The sequence below is a fragment of the Olea europaea genome, chromosome 16 (assembly GCF_002742605.1).
Source record: "Olea europaea var. sylvestris chromosome 16, O_europaea_v1, whole genome shotgun sequence".
Classification (NCBI taxonomy): Eukaryota; Viridiplantae; Streptophyta; class Magnoliopsida; order Lamiales; family Oleaceae; genus Olea; species Olea europaea.
The window spans coordinates 9,149,267-9,175,644 of record NC_036252.1 but is presented as its reverse complement, the minus strand read 5'-3'; the positions used below and the strand labels follow the sequence as shown (position 1 = coordinate 9,175,644).

The 26,378-nt window shown below is 34.9% G+C and overlaps 1 protein-coding gene across 1 annotated transcript; it reads left to right on the top strand.

Annotated features, from left to right (window-relative positions):
* The first annotated feature begins 1,125 nt into the window (after window positions 1-1,125).
* LOC111412600 lies at window positions 1,126-1,642 on the top strand. The gene is made up of 2 exons (XM_023043538.1): window positions 1,126-1,407; window positions 1,517-1,642. Exons 1-2 carry the CDS (start codon window positions 1,126-1,128, stop codon window positions 1,640-1,642), a joined length of 408 nt encoding a protein of 135 aa, XP_022899306.1.
* The last annotated feature ends 24,736 nt before the right edge of the window (window positions 1,643-26,378 follow it).

Here is a 26,378-nt window from a genome sequence, read left to right as displayed (position 1 = left end):
AAAAAAAACAAAAAAAATATAAACAAAAGAAGGGGGGGGGGGGGGGGGGGGGGCAAAAAGGATGAAAATGCATCATGGGGATCCCAAAAACATCGAAATGTGATAAATTGAAATAGGCATTGAGACGTGTTTATAAACTTTGAAACGTATCAAAATGCACGATTTTGAAAAAATGTGAAAAAAAAATTACCTAAGCATTTCAAAATGTCCCAGAATATGCAAATATACGTAAACTCGGAAAATGAGGGTAATGCACAAAAATCCACAATAATGGGGCCAAAATGTGTCAATCCTACAACACGCAGTCAAGCACTCCGAAATGCACAAAATTGAGCCATAATGCCCCCAAAAAGTTCCAAAATACTAACATTGACATCGAATGATAGCCCAAAGAGTCCACAAAAATGAAATCGAATTCCACCAAATTGTGATGAAACTTGCCAAAATGTATCAAGATTGGTTAAAACATGGCTAAATCCTTCAAAATATATAAAATTTAGCATAAACACCCCAGCATGATCCAAAATATGCGATACTAACATCAAAGCATGGCCAAAATCATTCCAAAATATATCAAAGTAATCTCAATTCCAAAACATAACGAGTTATGAGAATTTTATTAGAACAATCAAGCACGTCCCATATTACACGAAACACACAAAGAAATGTTCCAAAATGCGCAGTATTGACACAGTATGATAGCCGAAAGAGTCAGTAAATATGAAACCGAATTCGACCAAAACGTGATTAAACTTGCCGAAATGTATCAAGATTGGTTAAACATGGCTATATCCTTCGAAATATATGAAATTTAGCATAAATGCCCCAAATTGATCCAAAATAAGTAATATTGACATCGAAGGATGGCCGAATGCGTTCCAAAATTCGTCAAACGAATCACAGCGCTCCGAGCTATTTCCAAATGTGTGAATAATTGAATCACTCCAAAACATAATAAGTTATGAGAATTGTATCAAAACAATCAAGCGCGTCCCACATTACATGAAAAAACTTGGAGGCATGGTAGCATTTTCATGGCTCTAGAAGTTCGTGATACATACTGACCATGAGTCATTGAAGCACTTGTGGGGGTCAAGGAAAGCTGAACAAAGGCATGCCAGATGGATGGAGTTTATTGAAACATATCCCTACATCATTCGGTATAAGCAAGGTAAAGAAAACATAGTGACAGATGCTTTTTCGCAAATGTGTATCTTGATAAATTCAAAAAGTGCTAAATTACTTGGCTTTGAACATACTAAGGAGTTGTATGAAAATGACTTAGATTTTTTTGATGCTTATAAATCATGTGCAAAAGGTGCTGTTGATAAGTTCTTTAGGCTTGAAGGTTACTTGTTTAGGGAAAATGAACTATGCATTTCTAATTGTTCAATGCGGGAATTGTTGGTGAGAGAAGCACATAGGGTGGATTGATGGGGGCATTTTGGGGTTCAAAAGACCTTAGAAATGTTAGGAGAACATTTTTATTGACCTAAGATTGCCGACTAAGTCTAAGGTTTTACTTCAAGGGCTTTACACACCTTTATCAACTCCTAGTGAACCACGGGTAGATATTTTGATGGATTTTGTGTTGGGTTTACTAGGACTAAGAAAAAACCAGATTCGATATTTGCGGTGGTAGATAGATTTAGTAAGATGGCGTATTTCATTCTGTGTCATAAAACTGACGATGCCACTCACATAGCGGACTTGTTCTTTAATGAGATAGTGCGCTTACATGGGGACCTAAGAGTATCGTATCGGATAGGGATACAAATTTTTTGAGACATTTTTGGCAAGTTTTGTGGGAAAAGTTAGGCATTAAATTGTTGTTTTCTACAACTTACAATCCACAAACCATGGACAAACCGAGGTAGTCTATAGGACATAACTCATTTGTTGCGAACGTTGATAAATAAAAATTTGAAAAGTCGGGATGAGAGTTTACCTTTCGTCGAATTTACATCAAACAGAGCTATTCATTCTACTACTTCATGTTCACCATTTGAAATTGTTTATAGTTTTAATCCACTAACCCCTATTTAATACCTTTACCTGTGAATGAGCGTGATAGCTTAGGTGGTAAAAGAAAGGCTGAACTAGTAAAGTCACTCTATGAAAAGGTCAGGTTGCAGATTGAGAACAAGAGCAAACTCATTGTGTTGTAAGTAAACAACAGGAAAAGCGTTACATTCGAACCTGGAGATTAGGTTTGGGTGCATTTCAAAAAGAAACTCTTTCCAGAGCAAAGGAAGTCAAAGTTACAACCACGGGGTGATGGACCATTTCAAGTCATAGAGAAGATCAAGGACAATGTGCAAAAATTAGATCTTCTAGGCGAGTATAATGTTTCAGCAACTTTTAATGTTTCTAATCTCTCTCACTCTGATACAGGTTCAGATTCGAGGGTGAATCATTTTGAAGAGGGAGGGGATAATGTGATTCAAGAAGCTAGCCCGATGAAGACGAGTCAAGATGAGACCTATTGATTATGGAAGGTGGTCAATGATGCGATCGAAAGGAAAACGGGTAAATCAAGCCATACTAGTTCAATCAACAATTGATGAGACGATGATCATGGCGGAAAAGGAGAAAAATTCCATATTGGGATCAAAGGCTGGAAACAATTGGATTGACTTAGTACGCACAAAACTTGAGCCAAAGGGTCGACCTAGGCGACTGCACAATGTAATCCACCATGCGGTCGACAGAAAATCAGGATGCACAAATTATTTACTTGTGCGACAGCACAAGTACCATACGGTCACATGGTACAAAGTGACACACGAAGTTTCCTTTTTTCGTGAATTGCCTTAATTTGTTAGAATTCTATTTTTTAGTTCAAATTCTTGTAATCTTTAATTAATATTTTCACTTTCTTTACTAGGTTTCTAGGGTTGGTATAAATATGTTTTTCATTCATTCATTGTAACAACTTTAGACATTATTATTCAATTGAATTGTGAGGCTTATTGCTTTCAAATCCATTGTTCTTCCTTAAAACAATTTCAAACTTATCAAGGTGCAAATCTTGTGGCGTTCAAATATTAGGGGTGCAATTCTTGGGTTGTTTAATCAAGTGGTCTTCCAAACATCGTTTCACAAAACAATCAAACACGTACCATATTACACAAAAAATACAAAGATCGCATCAGAATACATTTATAAATGCGAAGCTTAAGAAAGGCCAAAATGTACGAAAATGTATTAAGGAGATTCTAAGCACACTGAAATGTGTGAAATTGACAAATAGGTATTGAGATGTGCTTAAATGCTCCAAAAAGTTTTCACAATTCACAAATTTTACTAAAATGCAAAAAATTTATCAAAGCGAGGCAAAATATCCTAAAATATGCCAAATATACCTAAACTTACAAAATGAACTAAATGCACAAAAATCCACAAGTGTAAAACCAAATTGCCCCACAATATGACGAAACTTGCCAAAATGAATCAAGATAGGGTAAACATATCTAAACCCTACAAAATGTGTAAAATTGAGAGCAAATGCTATGAAAATGAGATAAATTAACACCAAAAGATAGCCAAAAGTGTCCCAAAGTACGTCAAACGAATCTTAGCTCTTCGAGATATTTTCAAATGTGTGAATACTCAAATCGTATCAAAACCATCAAACACGTACCATATTACACAAAACTACACTTAGAACACATCAAAATACATTGAAATTCATAAAGCTCAAAAGAGGGGAAAAAGTATGGAAATGCAATTAGGGGATCCCAAAAACATCGAAATGTGAGAAATTAACAAATAGGTATCAAGATGTGCTTAAATGCTTTGAAACCTATCAAAATGCACGAGTTTTACAAAAATGTGAAAAATATTACCAAATCATTTCGTAATGTCCCAGAATATGCAAATATACCTAAACTTACAAAACGAACGAAATGCACAAAAATTCACAAATATGAGACCGAATTGCACCAAAATTTTACGAATATTCGCCAAGTGTGCCAATATAGGCTAAACATAGCCGAACACTCCGAAACATATAAAATTGAGCCATAATGCCCTCGAAATGTTCCAAACACGCAATATTGACACCGAAGGTTGGCCCAAAGTGTTTCCAAAACATGCGAATTGAATCGTAGCCCTCCAACTTATTTCCAAATGTGCAAATACTCAAATTGTACCTGATCGTAATGAATTACGAGAATTGTATTAAAACAATCAAACAAGGACCATATTACACAAAGAACACATCGAAAACATTGAAATTCGTGAAACTTTAAAAAGGACAAAGGGTACAAAAATGCGTTAAGGGGATCCCAAACACACCGAGCTGTGCGAATTGAAAAATGAATTCCGAGACGTGCTTAAAACGTTTTGAAAAGAATGAAAATGCTCGAGTTTGCAAAAATGTGAAAAAGTATATGAAAGCATTTCGTAGTGTCCAAGAATAAGCAAATGTGCCTACACTTGCAAAATGAGTGAAATTGACCTAAATCCATAAATATGAAATTGGACCAAAAGGTTACGACACTTGCCAAAACATGTCAAATTAGGTATGACATGATAATACTTTACAGTTATATTTTTTACTGCCCTACAATCAATGCACATTCGCCATGTTACATCTTTTTGGGCAGAAAGTAGCCCTGGCACCCTGTATATGGACTCATGTTCTTCCTCACGTACCCTTCGCCCATCAACTCTTCAACTTGCCTTTAAAGTTCATTTGTCTTCTCAGAATTACTCCTATCGACTAGTTGGCTTGGAATAACATCCAAGTACAAAATCAATTTAATACTCGATACTTCTAATGGGTGGTAACCCACTAGGCATATCATTAGGGAACACACCGTTAAATTCCTACAATAAAGAAATAGCCAAATTGGTAAAGCGTCCTCAAAGTTAAGGAAGAATCCTTGCACATTAACAAAATCAAATGCTAATTTTCCATGAAAGACCTCTTGATCTCATTTTTTTGGCATAAAACTTGCCTCTCTCTCTCTCTCTCTCTCTCATGGCTGTTACTCTTTAATTTTTTTGCCTAGAAGTTTAGATTTTGCCCTCATCCTCAGTTATCAGTTCTCCCATTATCACGCATAATTGTTGACATTTTATTTGGTCATTGAGATGAAATGTGTCCAAACCTAAGCATTTAATAGTTCTAGAAGGTTAGAACAATTAGTCTTGAGTTTATTTTTGTTAGTTATCTCTTCTTTCTTCCTAGGTAGTTCGATTTACATTTGAAATAGCTCTATCACTATGATTATTTTTACCTCACTTCCATCTCCAAGAAGAATTAGAACCTAAAGAATATTTTCCTTCTCCTTTTATTTTCAGTTGCCTCTCCACTTCATAGCCATGAGCACCATGTTCTCTAATTTCACGTAATGCTATAACTCTACTACACTGGCTATATCCCAATTTAATCTAATCAAGAACCTGGCTATTGTTGTAATACTCCAAATTTTGTGCTCATTTAATTTTTAGAATAGCAATTTAACTTTTCAAAATTTAGTATGACCAAAAAATTATTTATGGTTGCCAAATTTTGTATTGGTTGATTTATTAAAAGTTTTTCCAAATAATTTGTTAATTAGGGGTTTGGGATAAAAGTCCACTTTACACCTAATTACTAAAGTTAAACATTGTTTCTCCAACTTGGTCGAAAATTGACGAAACATATATGCATGAGGTGTTTGGATTTAAGAAAATGAGACCATGCAGCCTACACATGTTGAATTTGTTGAAGAGTCGCCCAAAATTAATCATTTTTCTCACCTATAAATAGATGTGTTGCTGCCCTTTATTTCTCTTGCATGAAAAATAACTTATCACTTGTTTAAAAAAGGGCAGAAAACATGAGGGAAGAAGAGGACCAGCCTAGCATTTCTCAATTCATTTTCAACCAAGATTTCTTCAAATTTTATTGTAAGATATTTTCTATGCTTAAGTGGTATGATTTCATGGTAATATTTATGCTTAAGCTATGCATGAAAAACCATAATATGAATGTGGTGGACAAGTCCACAAAGTTAGATATCTATTTATGCCTTAGGACAAGTTCGAAGGGTACCGGCAAGCCGGAATGTACAAGTCACATTTGATTGCATTCTTTTGTGTAGTATTAACATGATAAAATCCAAGCATGGTATCTTACTGAGTATTCTTTTGTATAGTATTAACATGATAAAATCCAAGCATGGTATTCTTTACTGAGTGTTCTATACTAAATTCTCAGATTCATAATTGTGGAGTTGGTGGAAGTCAGTCGGCAAAATCGATGATGGACCAAGGACAAAATTATTTTACATCGAAGTTTCTGTTTTGTATGTTTTGTTTGACCGCTTTCCATATGTTTTGCTTTTGTCATTATATAAAAACATGTATAAGACATGATGTAATATGATAGGAAGTAAATTATGTAATTATATCTATCATGTTATGTTAAGAGATGTTTTTCTTGTCTTTACTTTCCCTTGCAAATGATAAAAAGGTAGAAACGGGACAGTTTTTGGGTCAACTTCAGCACGTTATTTTTTACTCCATAAACGTCCATTTGAGACTCTGAAAATATTACTTCGTTCCTCATTGAGTTTTCTTAATATGGGCACAAGAATCACTCAATTTGGATATCTGTAGCCTGAGATATTAATTTTTAAACGTTGAAGGGTCAAATCAGAAATTTCTGTGCAATACCTCACTGTTTTCAGTAAAACGCCCATATTATATGATCTTGGAAATTTTTTATATTTTAACTTAGAAAACTTCTTGAAAATATCTTTCAAATGTTGTAAATTTCATAGAAAACGGAGTTGGGATGAATTTTATAAAAATAGTCGAACTTACTGCCCCAACTAATTGTGGCAGTACAGAGTCCGTATATGTAAAGTATAATTTCTTGTCGACATGCGCTTCTGCGGGCCATTAAAATTTATGAGAGACATTTTACCAAATTGAAAATAAGTTTCTAACATGTAATACTTCTATTTAAGAGTATTTACATGTACCAAAGGCAGAAGCTATTATGTTTAGTACGTGAGTATCAGAGCAGTTAACTTTTCTGTAGACTTTTTTTTAAAGAAAGTTACTATCCTTCATCATCGAGCAAGCTAGCAACTGACTTTCGAACGACGATCAAGGTAAAAACTTTTTTTTTTAAATTTTATGAGTTTTCTTATGCAATGAACTGCTATATCTATGGCTGGATATAGGAATATTTTGAATCAAGTCATGGTTGAGATTATGAAGTCATAAACACTTATAACTAAATATTTATTAGAGCCTTGTAAAGAAGCGGGACATATTATTGGCATTTTACTATAATTATTGTATGCATCCGCTCCATAGGCTCGAACAACATCTTGATCTGCTAGACTGTATTATTTAGATGTTATGGGAGATACACCATAGCTTAAGGGATAAGGTGAAGATACGGAGGTTATATGAAACTGTTCCAGAACCTTGGGCCTTAGTCATAAATGAGATTGTGCTATGGTCTGACGATAATCTTTCACATGAGCACTTTACATATTTACTTCGAGAAAGTTATGAAACTAGCCGCGATTTACAGCGAAACTTTAAGAAGACTATCACCTTATCCATGAATACTAGTTTACGAGCTACCAATTCTAGGCTAGATAAGGGACCGTTGGCTAAGTGCTTTTTCAGAGTTCTAGATGAAAGTTTTCCTGTACCATTACTAGATAATTCGAAGCAAAGCATGTTAGAGGAAGACCCAGATGAAGACCCCGATGAGGATCCAAAAGAAATAGAAGATTAGACACCATCTTATCTAGATATCTTTGTTTTTTTGGAATAGAATAGGATGTAATACGTACATCTACTTTTGAATGTATGTACCGTACCTCAATATGACTTTTGTTTGTGAAAAATAATAATGTATATATATGAAGGAAAGTTGCCTTGGCCTTTGGATTTTTTTTTTCTAAAGTTAGTATTACGTTCTGAAATAATTCTAACTGGATGAATATTTTTCATTCAAAGGAAATACTTCCAAAGCGCAACCACGGCAGTACACCAAATTCCAATATGAACTTAGGCGGTGGCAATGCTAATGCTAGTTCTAGTGGTGGCGAAGTTAATGCAGCAAACTTTGCACGATAACTACTTGCCGTAATGCAGGAGTTGGGACAGCAACAACAGGCACCACCTTTGACTGGGCAACGAACCCTAAATCAACAAGTACCAGTTGATCATCAGGAGCCCAACCAACCAGCTATTCAACCTCATAGTACCTAACCCGAGGGATCGAACTGCAATGATAGAGCAGTTTCATAAAATGAACCCTCCATCGTTCGAAGGGAGTATGGATCCCTTAGCAGTTGAGGATTGGTTACGAGAACTAGAACGTATCTTTTAATTTATAAGATGCGAAGATGCTGAAAGGGTAATATTTTCAGTGTTTATGTTAAAGAAGGGGGCTAGCCATTGGTGGGACATGACTACCAGGTCATTAACACCTGCTGAAAAACAGGCTATAACTTGGGTGAGGTTCAAGGAACTCGTAGAAGAAAAATTCTTTCCGGCAGCTGTGAAAGATCAAAAGGAGATGGAGTTCCTCAGACTCCAACAGGGAACCATAACCCTCGTGGAATATAAACGCAAATTTGAGGAATTATCAAGGTTTGCTCCACATCTAGTGGATACGGAGGAAAAGCGGGATAGAAGATTTGAACGTGGGCTTCAACCTTATATTCATGACATAGTGTCAGTTCTTGAGCTGAGCACTTATCGAGAAGTCCTGAAGCGAGCCTAGACTATTTCTTATCAAAGAACTCAAAACGTTGAAAATTCTTACCAAGTTCAAAATTTCTCAGGTAAGAGGAAGTGGAACTTTGATAGACAGAATAACAGTAAAGGAAAAGGGAATAATGCACCAAAGAAAGGAAAGACGGAGATAGTAAGAGTTAGTGGTGATAAGCGTTGTCCTAAGTGTGATAGACCTCACAAAGGAGAATGTTTATTGGGAAAAATGTTTGTTTCAAGTGTGGGAAATCAGGACATTTCGCTAAAGAATGCCCCCGGAATCAGACACAGAAGGCTGGAGATGACAAGAAAGGAAAAGCAAGAGTTTTCTCCTTATCCAGGCAAAAAGCAGAACGAGACTCTAATGTCCTCGCAGGTATCATCTCTGTTTCCAATATGCCTGCATTTGTACTTATCGATTCTGGAGCTACACATTCGTTCATTTCTTCTTCGTTTGTTGCAAAGTCTAAAGTGGAATGTGAATTCCTTCCGTATACCTTAGAAATATCTCTTCCATCTAGAAAGATACTTGTCGCTAACCAAATAGCTAGAGATCTTAGGATGAAAATTGATGGTAGAGATATAGCGGTAGATCTAATTTCATTAACGATAAAAGACTTTGATGTTATCCTTGGTATGGACTGGTTGTCTAAAAACTATGCAACTATTCATTGTACTGAGAGAATGGTAGTTTTTCGAAGACCAGGCGAGAAAAAGTTTCGTTTTGTGGGAACTGAGGCAAATACCTCATCTCATATAGTGTCAACAACTCAGGTTGAAAGGACGCCGAGAAAGGAATTAGGTCAAAGATTTCTAGTATCGATGACCAATATTAAACAAGATAAGTTGTCAGTTGAGGATGTTCAAATAGTTCGGCACTATAAAGATGTTTTTCCAGAAGACCTTCTAGGTGTACCACTAGACAAGCAAGTAGAGTTTACCATCGATTTGGTACCAGGAGCAACACCTATTTCAAAGGCTCCATATCGTATGGCACCGTTGGAACTGCAAGAGTTGAAGGTACAGTTGAAGGAGCTTCTTGATAAGGGTTTCATTAGACCAAGTGTATCACCTTGGGGTGCACCTGTACTATTTGTGAAAAAGAAGGATGGAACTATGAGGCTATGCATTGACTATCGAGAATTGAACCGCCTCACTATCAAAAACAAATATCCACTTCCAAGAATAGAAGATTTGTTTGACCAGCTTAAGGGGGCTACAGTATTTTCAAAGATCGATTTAAGATCTGGATATCACCAATTGAAAATTAAGTCAGATGATATCCCTAAGACGGTTTTTAGGACGGGTTATGGTCATTATGAATTTTTGGTGATGCCTTTTGGATTAACTAATGCCCCGGCAGTATTTATGGATCTAATGAACAAAGTATTCCATGAATACTTAGACCAATTTGTCATAGTTTTCATTGATGACATCTTAATCTATTCGAAGAGGAATGAGGAACACGCGAAACATCTCACGATTGTCTTGGAAACTCTAAGAAAAGAGAAATACGTAGCTTCTTGGGATTGGCTGGTTACTATAGAAGATTTATAGAGGGATTTTCTAAAATAGTAGGACCATTGACCCAGTTGACTCGAAAAGGGTTAAAATTTCAATGGACAGAGAAATGTGAACAGAGCTTCCAAGAGCTGAAACGAAGATTAGTCACAACTCCAGTGTTAACAATACCTAACGGACCAGAAGGATTCGTTATACACAGTGATGCTTCGAAACAGTGCATAGGATGTGTTCTGATGCAGAAAGGAAAGGTGATAGCCTACACTTCTAGACAATTGAAATAATATGAACAAAACTACCCAACCCATGATCTAGAATTGGCTGCGGTAGTTCATGTCCTCAAGATATGGCGTCATTACTTATATGGAAATAAGTGTGATATTTATACTGATAATAAGAGTTTGAAGTACTTTTTCACCCAAAAGGAATTAAATATGAGGCAGAGGAGATGGCTAGAGCTAGTAAAGGATTATGATTGCACTATCCTTTACCATCCTGGTAAAGCTAATGTAGTAGCAGATGCTCTTAGCAGAAAGGCGGTTGGACAATTAGCAGTACTAATCACTATGCAGGACCAATTGTTAAAGGATTTCGAAAACTTACATCTAGAAGTAATTGTTCCACCAACTCAAACTATCACCAGGATAGCGGCTCTAACGAGTCGACCAACACTTAGAGATCGAATAAGAGTAGCACAGGATGGTGACTCTTTCCTGCAAAAGATCAAATCTGAAGTTGGTACTAGCAAGCGAAAGGATTTTGGATTAGGCAATGATAAAGCCTTACTCTTTAAGGGAAGGTTGTGTGTGCCGAAAGATGAGGGATTAAGGAAAGAAATTCTTGAAGAAGCACATTTAACTCCATATACTGCCCATCCAGGAGGTACAAAAATGTATCGTGATCTAAGGAGTATATTTTGGTGGAGAAATATGAAACGGTGCATAGGTCTTTTTGTCAGGAGGTGCATGACTTGTCAACAAGTGAAAGCTGAACATCAAAGGCCATCTGGGTTGTTGGAACCATTAACAATTCCACAATGGAAATGGGAGCATATAACTATGGATTTTGTTATGGGTTTTCCAAAATCAGCTAAGGGAAATGATGCTATGTGGGTTATAGTGGATCGGTTAACAAAGTCAGCTCATTTTCTACCTGTAAGAATGAATTTTAGTATGGATCAATACGCGCGATTGTACATCAAAGAGGTCATCCGTTTGCATGGAATCCCAGCCTCAATTGTATCGGATAGAGATCCAAGATTTACCTCAAAATTTTGGAAAAGTTTGCAAGGAGCCATGGGAACCAAGTTAAACTTTAGCACAGCTTTTCATCCGCAAACTGATGGGCAATCGGAGAGGACTATACAGACTCTGGAGGATATGCTACGTGCCTGTGTCCTTGATTTAGGAGGCAGTTGGGAAAGTTATGTACCACTGGTAGAATTTGCCGATAATAATAGCTATCAAGCTACGATAAAGATGGCACCTTACGAATCTCTTTATGGCAGAAGATGTAGAGCTTCCCTTTATGGGGATGAAGTAGGTGAACGAAGAGTTTTAGGACCAGAAATAATTGAGGAAACTAGTCGAGCGGTTGATAAAATAAGAGCTAGAATCAAGGCAGTCCAAGACCGATAAAAAAGTTATGCCGATAAAAGGAGAAAAGATTTGGCATTTAATGTTGAGCTAACTCTACTTTGTGAAATGTAATCAATAAAAATTTGAAAAATTGGAAGGAATGTTTAGCATTTGTAGAATTTGCATAAATAGACCCATGCATTCTGCTACTTATTCTCTCTTTGAAAATGTCCATGGCTTTAATCCACTAACTCGTTTTGATTTAATTCCTTTTCCTATGGATGAAAGTAGTTTGAATGAGAAGAAGAAGAAGGCTAAATTAGTGAAGTCATGATGAGTGTCATGAAGGGCATGCTAAAAAAGATCATTTACATATTTCGGAGGGCCCGATAATGAGGTCAAGAGCAAAAAAGATCAAAGAAACCACACAAGGATTTTGTCGAAGCTACATGGGCTCAAGTGCAACGAGAAAGAAGTTTCAAGATGAGCTTGAAAGAAGAAGAACAAACCATTGAACATTTGATCCAACCTAAGGTGGAAGAAACTAAGCCGAGAAGTTAGTCAAAAAGTGATGCGTGTGTGACACAAGGAATTTTGATACTCAAGAGTAGTTTAGCTTGAACGATGCGTACGTGGGCAAACCTACTTTCCTCTTGCATGGTACAAAATTTTGGCTAATGAGTTTAGTTTTTCGTGTTGATTAGTTTTTTTTGAGTTTGCCTATATTTTTATTCATTATATAATAAAACACATTAATTTGAGGGATTAATGAAGTGATGATTCCCTTCCATTATTGCTCTTAATAATCAAACTATCTAGAGCTTATCAAAGATTTTTAATCTTTGTGGTGTTCAACTCTTCAACCTTGGCTCTTGATTCAAGAAATCATTGAACGAGTTCATATGAAAAATAGCTTTCTTCGGATTCGTATAAATCTTGAGTAGGTTTTAGGGTGTAGCTGCAATAGCTTTCAAATCAGCTGGTATCAGAGCTACCACTAAAAGCAAGTTTTGTTCTTTATCTTTCTATTTGTTTTCCAATTCTAATTTCTTTATTTATTTTTCATTGAGTTTTCATCCCATTCTTTGAGCTATTCACACCCAAATTTGAACCAAGAACATTCAAGAACTGATTTGTATTCCAATAGAAATTTTTTCTAGTTTGTTGCCTTATGATAGATCTATACCATTAAGTTCACATCAAAAAAATAAAAATAAAATTCAGAAAAAAGGAAAGAAAGATAATTCAAACAAGCAAAGCATGTTCGAGAAATAAAAAACTAGAAAGCTCAAGAAAAGCATGATCCAATTTAAAGAAACCTTTAGGAGTTTATGCCCCAACGGTTTTTATGGATTTGATGAATCGAGTTTCTAAAGATTATTTCGATAAGTTTGTCATTGCATAACATGCTGAACACTTGGGGATAGTACTTTGGGTCTTAATGGCCAAGCAAATACATGACAAATTTAATAAATTGGAATTTTGGTTAGACAGAGGCCACGACCTACAAACCCTTTAGAAGTTTGAAGTTTTATGGTTTTAGCTAGGTATTGTTGTACATTTTTTGGAAGGATTCTCAAAGATAGCTTCCTCTTCAATGAAATTAGCCAGAAAGAGCATGAAGATTGAGTGGACAAATTCTTGTGAACAAAGCTTTTAGGAATTAAAGAAAAGACTGACTTTGGCTCGCATCCTTTAGATTCCATCTTGTATTGGAGGCTTTGTGGTTTGTAGTGGTGCTTCTAAGAATGGTTTGGGATAATCAGAAAAATCATAAAATTATTGCTTATCTAGGCAACTTGAAGGGTACGAAAAGAATTATCCTATACATGATTTGGAGGTTGGCACATATTTATTTGCATCTAAAATATGGAGGAATTTAATGTATGGAGAATGGTGAGATTTATATCGAAAATAAAATTTTAAAATATTTATTCATATGGTGTTGCAATGCATTGAGTAGAAAATCGATATTTAGTATTAGAAATATGATTGTTACTAAGGATATTGAAATCATATTGTAAGGATATTTGGAGGTTAAACTTACAGCACTAAGACTTTGGCCAACTTTATTGAATAAAATTCAGCAAGGACAACACGAAGATGACTATTGTTTCATGGTAAAGATTGATATAGATGTTGGGAAAGTTTCAGACTTTCAGATATCGAAAAGTTGTATCTTGTGATTTAGAGGGCAGCCGTATGTACCTGATGTAGGAAATATATGAGCTAATATTCTATCTTAAGCACACGTAACACCATATTCTATTCATCGAGGAGCTAATAATATGTATAGAGATTTGAAATTGCGTATTGGTGGCCATTTGTATGACAATGTTTAACATGTCAACAGATAGAAGCAAAATATCAGAAGCTAGCTACCTTAAAACCATTACCTATCCTAGAGTACAAATGGGAAAGAATCACAATGGACTTTGTGGTGAAATTACAAAATAAATGACAAACATGTGTTCGGGTTATTGTTTCTGACAGAGTGTTTAAATTCTTGTCACTCGTTTAATTGCCCTAGCTTCTAATTTAAGCGTGGCCATATATAAGCAAGTGGGAGAAATATATATTTCATTAACTTCGTTCTCCAAAATCATTTTCTTAATATTCCATAAGAACAAATGTGTCTAATTCGTACTAAACGACAAACATATGTACACATGAAAAATAATTGAATTTGGAATTCAATCCAAAACAAATCACTTGATAGTTATTGATCTCGGAATTTCACGAAATTTTAAGCCCCCATTTTTTGGATATGAAAATGGGTGGAATAGTATTTTTTTTTTTCCTTTTTTGAAAATGAGTAGTTGAAAAAGAATGAAAATTTTCGATTTACATGTAATACTATTTTATGGAAGATTGTGTGTTTAAAATATAAGAGATAAAAATAAAATGTGAAGGAATGGAATTAATGGGGGCCAAACGAGTGCTAAGAGAAGATAGGAAACTTCTTATAGTAACATATCCAAAAATCGACTTCCTTCGACAACATATGAGATACTAAAATATTTTTGAAAATTCAGCAGTGACTCAGTTTGAAAGATAAACCATTGCAGTTTACTTAAAATGACATACTAAATTATAAAGGTATTTGATTGACAAGAGTTCAAATTCATTCGGTTGTTAACCCATGATGATTTCAAAATCCACTGGCTTTGTCCAAAAATTTCAAGTAAGAATTGAGTTATAAATTTTTGAATTCAAAGACAAAAGCTGAAAATTTAGAAAAACAGCAACACTAAGCCCTCGTTTGACCCCCATTACCTCAAAATGAAAATGGGGGGAATAATATTTTTTAGAAAAATGAGTGGTTGAAAAAGAAGGAAAAGTTTTCGATTTACGTGTAATATTATTTTATGGAAGATTGTGTGGTTGAAAATAGGAGAGAGAAAAATGGAATGTAATGTAATTAAATTTAATGGGGATCAAATGGGGGCTAAATCTTATCGCTTACATTTTTGTGATGAACTGCAACTTGTATGTTAATTTCTACCTAATATAACTACTATTATTATACATAACTAATTCATAAAAATCCTCTTAGAATAGTCCCATAAATAATGTTCATAAAAATCTATTTATTAAAAAAAAACAAGTAAAAGTTTCATAATCGCACAAAAACATTAAGTCACCAGTTTCTCCATGGCAAGTTGCATCGAAATCTACCATTATCCACGCCTCAAACAAATGAGATCAACCGGTAGGAAGGGAATTAATTCATAAGTTTGAAACTCAATAATATTGTTTATGCATTTCGTTGTCAAATTAGAAAATTCAAAATAGATTCATACCTAGATGGATTTCTGGCAAAATCCAATTTCAATGGAATTATCATAACAAGTAGAGCCGGAAAATGATCATTCAAGCTAGTGCCAAACATCGTAGTCGGAAGTACCAATACATTCATATTTTTGACGAAAAATTATAACTTGAAGACTAAATAATCACTTGCACCTTCACCTACCTAAATTTGAAACTTTCAAATGGATGAAATTGGACATTGAATGTAACATCATAGATAGCACCCTATGCATAAAGGTAATAAGTATCTTCACTATAAGGTCCCTATATATTCCTGCCTAGTCACCTTTGATGTACATATGGTATGTTATGACCAAATACTGTATAATCAAATTCCAACATGTTTATTTCAAGGATTCCAAAAGTATCTACCACGCCATTTCAAAAGTCATATTTATAGTACGGGATTCTCCAAATATAATAGAATATATTATAAGACCAAAACAACAACCTACAAGATAACCATACCGGTCGTCCTCCATGACATCGAACTCCACAGCTAGCCTTGACCTCTTTGAAGTTCCATACTCACCTATAATGCAATAATACATAAGCTAATGCTCAGTAAGCAAAAATCTTGCATGTCATGAGTACGAGTAACAATAATGTATACACCATGCCATTTACTTTAAACATTATGCTAATGTGCATCATATTCAAGTACTCGTCAAAGTCAACTCAAAATAAGTTCATTTGAAATCTTTCATTGGGCCTTGACCCACTTATTATACACTAGATAGAACTCTGCACAATATCAATATCAATATCTATAATCAATAATCAAATGACCAATATGAAATCAACACCGGGGAGTAGACCACCATCTTATGAACACTAGAGGCTCATCCCCTAACTGCTCCTATGATCACCAAAAAAGTATCCCAACCGATAGCGCCAATAATTATAACATCACAAGGGCATAATAAAGTGGTTCACCCTCCCGGTCACCAAAGGCCCATCCCCTATCTTCTTTTGCAATCACCTAGGATGTATCACCTGTAATACCAAAATGTATTACACAAACATGCCTTGGTGCCATAGAAGTGGTCAACAAAACATTTATGAGGTGAAACTCAATTTTAAAATCATGTTGTGCATGCTAGATTTTCAACCATAGACATATGCCATGCATGCTCATGAATGACATGGTTAATCAATATCAATGTCAATATGTTTCGAAACCACATCAATAATCATAACCATCATATGATAGACAATGAGCTTGTTATCAAAGTTATGTCAATGTCCCAACATTATTATTTCACAAATACTATGTTCTTGCATTGTAGTTGCGAATGGATTTTTACTTACTAAATATTAGCTTATGTAGTTCTTGCATTGTAGGTAATCATGGGACTTCATAGAGGTCAAGGCTAGTTTGGAGCTCCTACAGGATTCTAGAGTTCGACGTACGTGGATGACGACCTATAGGGTCATCTTGTGGGCTGTTGTTTTTGTCTTATAATCTGTTGTATTATATTTGGAGAATCCCGTACTGTACATATGACTTTTGAAATGACATTTGTGAATCCTTAAAATAAATTTGTTGAATTTGATTATGCAGTATTTGGTTATAACATACCATATGTGAATCATAGGTGACCATGCGAAAATATATAGGGATCTTATTGTGAAGATGCTTATTTCATTTTATCTTTAAAAAAATGTGTGATATCCTATGTCAAGGTTAAATCATCAATATCATTTCTACACAATGTAATATGGTTATTATATTTGGGGTGCAATAGACAATGGTATCAGAGCAAGATTATAATTCTGTAGACTGTTCATGTACATGATCTCAGAGTACGAGCGAGCACAGCTGAGCCTGTAAGTTTTTTTTTTTTTTTTGCATTATTATTATTATTTGCATACTTTATGAGTGATATTTGACAATCTTTATTTGTAGCTATGGTGAGAACCAGAAATGCCAGTAGTAGTAGAGCAAAAAATCTAGGACGAGGCATCTATTCAAGATGACAGTCGTGATGTTATTATTGATAGACTTATGAAACTAGTTGAGGCCAATCTCAACAGATTCAGTACTTAATACAATAAAGAGAAAGGGAAGAACGAGAAGGGCTGAATTCTTGCAACCCCAACAAAGGAATTAACATATTGAGATAGTTGGGGAAAGATTTAGAAAATTAAACCTTCCAATATTGAGGATATATTGGATCCAACGACAGCAAAGGATTGGTCGAGAACTTTAGAGAATATGTTCAGGTACACGAGATTTTCTCATTTTTTTATGGTAGGAGGTAGTGTTGGACACTGGTAGGACGGGATGAGCAGCATAGATGATATTAATCTATGAACTGGGATAGATTTAAGGAGCTATTTCGTAATAAATATTTTGTAGCCCCAATTCATGCCATGGAGATGCATGAATTTATTCAACTGGGACAAGAAGGAATGATATTAGGAGATTATTTTCATAAATTTGAACAACTATCTAGATTTGAAACCTCTATGTTAAATGTTGATGCACTGAAAGATGTAAGCATGGCAAGAATTTAAGGTGCTTCATAATCCCAGATAGCGGAGAGAGCATTAGTGGTAGAATAAGCTGAACAAAGAATTAATTGTGCACTAGAGGCTCGACAATAGTTTAGACTGGGTCAAGGACAATGTTGTCCTGGAAATGAAAAGAAAAGGGCATTCTGGGGTCAGAGTCAGAAATCTAAGGTTCAATCAAGGTAAGGACACCAGAAGGGGATCAGGATAAGCATCTAAAGATAACAAGGCAATGCTTCGCCATTACAATCATCTTGCCCTAGATGTGGTAGATATTAGGACATGTTATGTTTGTGGCAATGTGGGACATATTGCTAGAGCATGTCCAGGTAATCCAAATACTATAGAGTAGAAGAAGGTGCCAGCTATGGTGTTTACCATTACTAGATCAGATGCTGAGACAAATCCGTCAGTCGTAACAAGTAAATTTTCTATCTTTGGCATTCCAGCACTTGTACTATATTATTCTAGAACCACGCATTCATTTGTGTCTATGGGTATGTGAGGAAATTAGGTAGGATACCTAATGTACAAGACGAGATTAAGTAGGATGCCTAATGTGTGAGATTATGATATAATTTTGGGTAAGAATTGGTTGTCAAAGTATCAAGCCTATATTGAAACTCTGAACTTGCGTGAGATTAGGTGGGAGGTTTTTTATGATTTTATGATGGCAAAATAAGGGCAACTAGTTACAAGAAATTTCTAAAAAAATAATCTGGATAGAGATGTGGATTGCTAGATTTGAAAGGTTTCAACCTTGATTTTGGATAATAGTTAGAGTATAACTTATATCTATCAATATGAATGTTTATATATGCAAGCAAGAAGTATAGAAATGATTTCTAATTGCCTAGAATCTTATTGGTGGCATACTAATACAATGGAAACCGAAAACCATCACAAGGAAACTACCTGATTTTGTGTTGTGAAAAAGGGACGGTTTTTGAAGTTTCAAACCCTTCATTTGTCACAACTTTATGACATGATTACCTTCACATACATGTTATAGGAGTGTGGTAAAAATTTGGAAGTCATTAGATTGTTAAGGGCATGAAAAAGGATTGGAAAAATAATTGGACAGTGATGTAGTTTCAAGCTTTACATGCACATTAATTATCTCTAAGGAGTGCTAGGTTGTTGACAACAATTTGATGATGTTGACATTCATAATTGGACTCGATAGTGGAAAAGTGGTGAGTTGTTATTATCGATGAGATGACGAATTGGGGATTCTAATGATGGTGATGGAGTAACTCACCTAGTGATAGGTGAAACACTTGTTACGAGGCATGCTCTCAGTACACAAATCAAGTGGATGACATGAAGCAATGCAAAGAGAAACATCTTTCATACTAGTTGGCATGTCAAAAACAAGGTATGTAGTATAATTATTGATGGGGAAGTTGTCCCAATGTTGCTAGTACTACCCTTGTGGAAGAATTAAGTTTGATTATCCCAATGATGAGGTGATGTGTGAAGTGGTTCCTATGCATGCTGGGCATATCTTCCTCAGAAGCCACGGCAGTATGGTCTGAAAAGTGATAGTGATGGATACAAAAATAGATACTGCTTTGTCAAGGATGAAAAATCTGTTACTCTTGTTCCATTAATACCAAAACAGGTCTATAAGGATTAATTGAAATTGAAAGGTGAGGGAACAAAAAAAAAAAAAAAAAAAAAAAAAAAAAAGGAAGAGTGTCACCAACTTTCGAAGAAGAGATAAAATAGTGAACTGAAAATAAAGAAAAAATAGTGGAGCAACAAGAGAAAAAACAAACAGTCTTCAGGGAATTGAACAAGAAAATGCATTTAATATTATTAAGAATAGGTTATATTTTGCACCTATATTAGCATTACCTAAATTTACCATAACATTTAAGATTGAATATGATGCATCTAGAATAGAAATTGGAGCCGTTTTAATGTAAGATAGATGATTAATTGCATATTTCATTGATAAGCTAAGCAAGTTAGCTTTGAATTATCCTATTTATGATAGAGCTTTAATCTCTTGTTCGAGCTTTGGAGACATGGTAACACAATTTGTGGCTGAAGGAGTTTCCGCACCAACCATGAATCATTAAAACATCTAAAGCGCCAAGGTAAGTTAAACAAGAGGCATGCAAGATGGATGGAGTTCATCGAAACTTTTCCCTAAGTAACGGTATAAACAAGGTAAGAAAAATGAAGTTGCTGATGCATTATCAAGGAGGTATGTACTACTTACTTCTTTAAGTGCAAGAATGCTTGAATCTCATATTAAGGATGTGTGTGTGTGTGTGAGAGAGAGAGAGAGAGAGAGATAAGACTGCAATTGATAATTTTATAAGAACCATAATTATTTGTTTAAGTAAAATAAGTTATAAGTGCCTAATTATTCCATGCTTGAATACATGTAGCACATAGTGTAGGTTTAGTGCGCCATTTTTGGTATTAAGAAAACTAAAGAGATGTTGTATGAGCATTTTCATCTGCCTAGGATGAAAAGAGATATTAATCGGATTTGTAGTAGATGCATGACATGTAAAAAGAGAAAATCTAAGGTTTTACCATAATGTTTGTATACACCCTTACATATTAATCTATGGACTTTGTGCTGGAGCCGTCTAGGAAAAAAATAGGTAGATAATCCATATTCATAGTAGTGGATATATTTACTAAGATGGCACATTTCATTCTCTTTCATAAGACAAATGATGCATCATCTGTTTTTTGACATGGGGCCATCTTACTAAACCTATCCACTACCAAAAATATGGAATCTTTATCCTTTTATGTCCTAGGCAACCCTAGTACCAAGTCCATAGATACCTTAACCCAAAATTCACTAAGAACATAAGGGTGTAAACAAACCTTGTGTAAAACCTTAGATTTTGTCATTTTACATGTAATGCATCTACTACAAATCCGATTAACATTTCTTTTCATCCTAGGCCAACGAAAATGCTCATATAACATCTCTAAGGTTTTCTTAATACCAAAAATGACCCATTAAGCCCCCAACATATGCTTCATGTGCTAACAATTCAAACCCAACAATTTTAACACTTAATGATGTAAGAAGTACATACTGCCTTGATAGTATCATCAACAACTATGCTCTCTTTACCTTGTTTATACCAAATGACATAGGGAAAGGTCTTAATGAATTCCATCCACCTCACATGTCTCTTGCTTAATTTATCTTGGCCTTTTAGATGCTTCAATGACTCATGGTATATGTGGATTACAAACTCCTTAGGGTATAACTATGTGTTGACATGTCTCCAAAACTCAAACAAGTACATAAAGCTCTTTATCATATGTAGGATAATTCAAAGTTGCTCCGCTTAGTTTTTCACCGAAATACTCTATTGATCTCCTATCCTACATTAAAATAGCTCCAATTCATAGCCTGAGGCACCACATTCAACTCAAAATTTTGTTAAAGTTAGGTAGTGCTAAAACAAGAATACAACCTATTTTCAGTAGTATTAATGGACGTTTTTGTTCAATGCCCCCAATGGAATCCTATACTCTTTTTCACAATTTTAGTTAGTAGTGTGGCAAATGTGTTAAAATATATAATAAAATGCCTACAAAAGCTAACTAAACTATGAAAGCTTCTTACCTCAATTATACTTAGCTTATTAAAAGTTAGTAAGTCCAAATGGCATAACTAACTCTCATACAATCCATATTTAGTCTTAGAAGCAATTTTCCATTCATCTTCTTCTTTCATCTTAATTTAATGATGTATATCATCTGACCTAGGTCTAATGATGATACTTTACCATTATACTGTTGATTACCTGCAGTCAATGCACATTCCTCAAATCCATCCCTTAGGTACATATAGCACTGGCATGGTATGTGGACTTATGCTTTCCCTCATATACCTTTCTTATTCAATTCTTCCACTTGCCTTTGAAGCTTCTTTGTCTCCTTCGGACTACTTCTATAAGATGGTCGATTTGAAATAATAGCTTCAGGTAAAAAATCAATTTGATGTTTAATGCCTCGAACGAGTGGGATAACCCACTAAGCATGTCTTTGGAAAACAAGTCTTCGAATTCCTGCAACCAAAAATAGCCAAACAGGAGAGGGGCTGGTTAGTTTTCTAAAAATTAAGGTATAATTCCTTGTAGACCAGCAATATCAAAGGCTGGTTTTCCACTATAGCCTTCTTTATTTCACTCTATTTTGCAAAGAAACTCACTTTTTGACATTTCTTTTCTCTTACGTAGCTCCACTCATTTCTCTTTATTTTTAGCCACCTCACTATTTTCTCTTTTCTTTGAAGTTTCAATGTCACTCTACTTTTGCCTATCTTTGTTTTTCTTCTCTTCCTCATCTCTCAATTTCAATTGATCATCATAGACCTATTTTGGTGTTAATGGAAGAAAAGTACAGATTTTCTATCTTTGACTATGTTGTACCTAATTTTGTACCCATCATGTATCACTTTTCTTTCATATTGCCATGGTATTCCCAACAAGATATGGCAAGCATGCATACAAACCAAGTCACTCATCACTATACTTCCCAATTGTGATTCTCACTAAGACATACCTATTAACCCTAATGTCTTCACATTTATTCTACCACTGCAACCTATAGTGTCTAGGATGTTTAAGCATAGAGTTAAGCTCAAATTTTCTACAAGGGTAGTACTAGCAACATTAGTACAACTCCCCCATCAATTTTATACTACATACCTTGTTGACATGGCACCTAGTATGAAAGATGTTCTTCCTTTGCTCCTCAATGTCATTTACCTTGAATTCAAGCATCTCATCACTATCACCATCACTATCACTCACCGTTTTCCCATTATCACGCAAGATCATTGCCCTTTTATTTGGATATTGATAAGCAATGTGCCCTCAAGCTAAGTATCTAAAACACTTGATATCCCTATTCCATGGAAGGGGGGGTTTATTTTGCTAGCTACTTCCTTTTTTTTCCCTTGGTGCTTTGATCTTAATCTTTGAAATAGCTCCATCACCTCTATTTCTATCTCACTTTGATTTTCAAGAAGAATTAGAACCTGAAGAATATCTTGTTGCTCCTTTTCTTTTAATTTACCTCTCTACCTTCATAGCCACATGTAGCATATCCTCCAACTCCACATAATGCCCCCGTTTGACCCCAATAAATTTCTATTATATTACATTACATTTTTCTCTCTCCTATTTTCAACCATACAATCTTCCATAAAATAATATTACACGTAAATCGAAAATTTTTCCTTCTTTTTCAACCACTCATTTCTCAAAAAAATACTATTCCACTCATTTTCAACTCTACAAAATGGGGGCTAAACAGGGGCAATGTTGTAATTCCACTACATTGGCTATCTTCCTGTTCAAACCATTCTAAAACCTAGTTATTGTGGCTTTTCGATCCTCCTCAACATTCACCCTAATCATAGCTCTCTCCATTTCCTTACGACGATCCTCCACACTCCTCAAACCTTGATTAAGGTTTTGAAATTTTAGATAAAGGTCTCTATAATAATGATTAGGTACAAATCTCTTCCTCGTATCATCTTTGAACTCACCCGTGTTTCGATAGACCTCTCATGATTCCTCCTACTATTTGTTGCAAATTGATCCCACCATATGATTGCATAATAGGTAAACTCTGTCACCTCAAGTTTCACCATTTTCTCCTCCAAATAGTTACGACAATCAAAGATCAACTCCAACTTCTTTCCCCACTCTAAATATACCTCCGGATCATTTTTACCGTGGAATGAAGGAATTTGAAGATCTTAAAGCTACCCAAATTCCGATCAAATCTATCTCTGCCAAAGTTTCTAGGATCCTCTAGGCCTCCTTTCACGCATATCCTCAATTCCTCATCCTACCCACTTTGGCCTCCGATATTTAATCATTCTCGTTAGCACTATCCCTTTCATTCCGATCATTTGATTCAATTCTAGGATCATGCTTGCCTTACCTCCTAACATTAGAAACTTCTCTAGGTTACCCCTTATCCTATCGATTCATTCTAACTCCAATTTCTCCAAGTTCCACATTCATGAAAGCTTTGATCGTATCCAGTTAGATATTGATTCTTTTCTATCAGACATCCTAACAACTAGAATTTATATGCCTCAAGTGTTTGCACTCATGTTTTCCTCAATTTGGCATTTTTCCTCTAATAATCTCGAAGCATTTGTCTTTTTTCCTCTCAACGCTTTCTTGAAAAGTTCAATAAGGAACTAACTTGATTTCAATAAAATATTTTTAGCCCTTGTGAGATTCAAAATTGCAAGAACAAGGAATTTTAAAAAGGATGATGACTTGAGAAAAGACTCAAGAAAGAAATGAATGAAATATTTGAATGAAAAACATTACCAAGAATTTCGAGAAAAGTGGTTCTTGAAATCGATTATGCTTTTTCCAAAACAAATCTTGTACCAATGGATGTTTTAGGTATTGAATTGAATTCTTGAAAGAAATTGCTCTTTAAGAATTTTCAGGAAAGTGTTTCTTGTAATGGAATAAGCCTCTTTTAGCTTGGAATTTTCTTTTTCTTTTTATTTTTTTGAATTTTATCTAGAATTAGAAGAAGATGTGAATTAGAAAAAAATGCTACAAGATAATGGTTTTAGAGCCAAAGCTTTGATACAATCTGATGTGAATTCATGTAAAAATAGTAGCTTCGGAACCACATAAGATTGAATCACAATCCCCAATAAAGCTAAAATCCCAATTTGAAGCTTGACCCAATAATTATTGAATCAAGGAACCAAATTTATCGAGGAATTTGACCCTTAATCAGAAATTATGAACCAACATTTATTAAATGCCATAAAGATGAAATCCTTGATCAGTTCAAAATTGAGTTCAATGAAGAACATGAAGAAAGCAACCTTGCTTTTAATTTTATCTCTCAAAAATTAATTAATTTACAACGAAAGAATGAGACCATATCCTGCTATACAAAGAAACCTTAAAATAGCTAGTAAAAGTTCAAGAAAATATCAAACAAATGGAGTTCAAAACAAAAAAAAAAAAAAAAAAGGAAAATATTAAACCGCCTACAGATTTTTCAATTGATTTGGTGCTGAAATTTTGCCTCCATGCACCCATCACTTTCTGACTAAAATCCAGGATTCACTTCTTCTAACTTATCTTGAATGTTCATCTTTCATTCCCATCTTGAAACTTTGTGTATTGCTCATTGCACTCAAATAAAAAAAAAAAAAAAAAAAAAAAAAAAGGAAAATATTAAACCGCCTACAGATTTTTCAATTGATTTGGTGCTGAAATTTTGCCTCCATGCACCCATCACTTTCTGACTAAAATCCAGGATTCACTTCTTCTAACTTATCTTGAATGTTCATCTTTCATTCCCATCTTGAAACTTTGTGTATTGCTCATTGCACTCAAACTCTTGGCCCACGTAGCTTGGACAAGTCTATGTATTGCTTCCTTGATTGTCTTTGCTCTTGATCGTATCATTGGTCCATCTTTGACATGCAATGGATCCTTACTAGCTTGCCTTCCATTATCAAGGACTTGTCCAAACTACATGGGCCAAGAGCTCGAGTACAATGAGCAATACACGAAGTTTCAAGATGGGCATGAAAGAAGAATCATTCTTAGTGCACTTAATTAAAAATAAGTTATAAGAAGCGAAGCTTGGAGTGTAAACACAAAGATGGGTGAGCGCGAGCAGGAAAAATAGGTCTCATGCACACGGAGGCAAAATTTCAAACAGTAACCAAATCAATTGAATTCTATGCGTGCAAAACAAAAATCTGAAGACGATTTAATTTTTTGTTTTCCATTTATAGCTCTAGATGTCTGATGTTTTCTTTATGGTTTCTCTATTATTATCTTGTAGAAAAAATTATCATTGTGAAAGCAAGATTTGCTTTCTACATGTTTTTAATTGAACTCTGTTAGAACTTATCAAAGATTCATACTCTTTGTGACATTCAACACCTACGGCAAGGTTCATGATTTTTGTAATTACAGGGTCAAGGTTCACCATTAACTTTGGTTCTTTGGTTCAATAAATCATTGGGTCCAATTTCAAACTCAAATTTTAGTTTTCTTGGAGTTCGTTTCAATCTTTTGTGAGTTTCGAAGTTCCTACTGCCATGTGGTTCACATCAAAAATTATTTTGGCTTCTAGACTTTCATTAGTTTCAGAGCTCATTATGCCTAAAATCAAGTTGGTTTCATTAAGAGCTGAAAACATTGAAAATTG

Coding starts and splice junctions, on each gene's coding strand:
- LOC111412600 (XM_023043538.1), top strand. CDS start 1,126: ATGGAGTTTATTGAAACATATCCCTACATCATTCGGTATAAGCAAGGT. Junction 1,408..1,516: donor GTTCAATGCGGGAATTGTTG/GTGAGAGAAGCA, acceptor ACTAAGTCTAAG/GTTTTACTTCAAGGGCTTTA.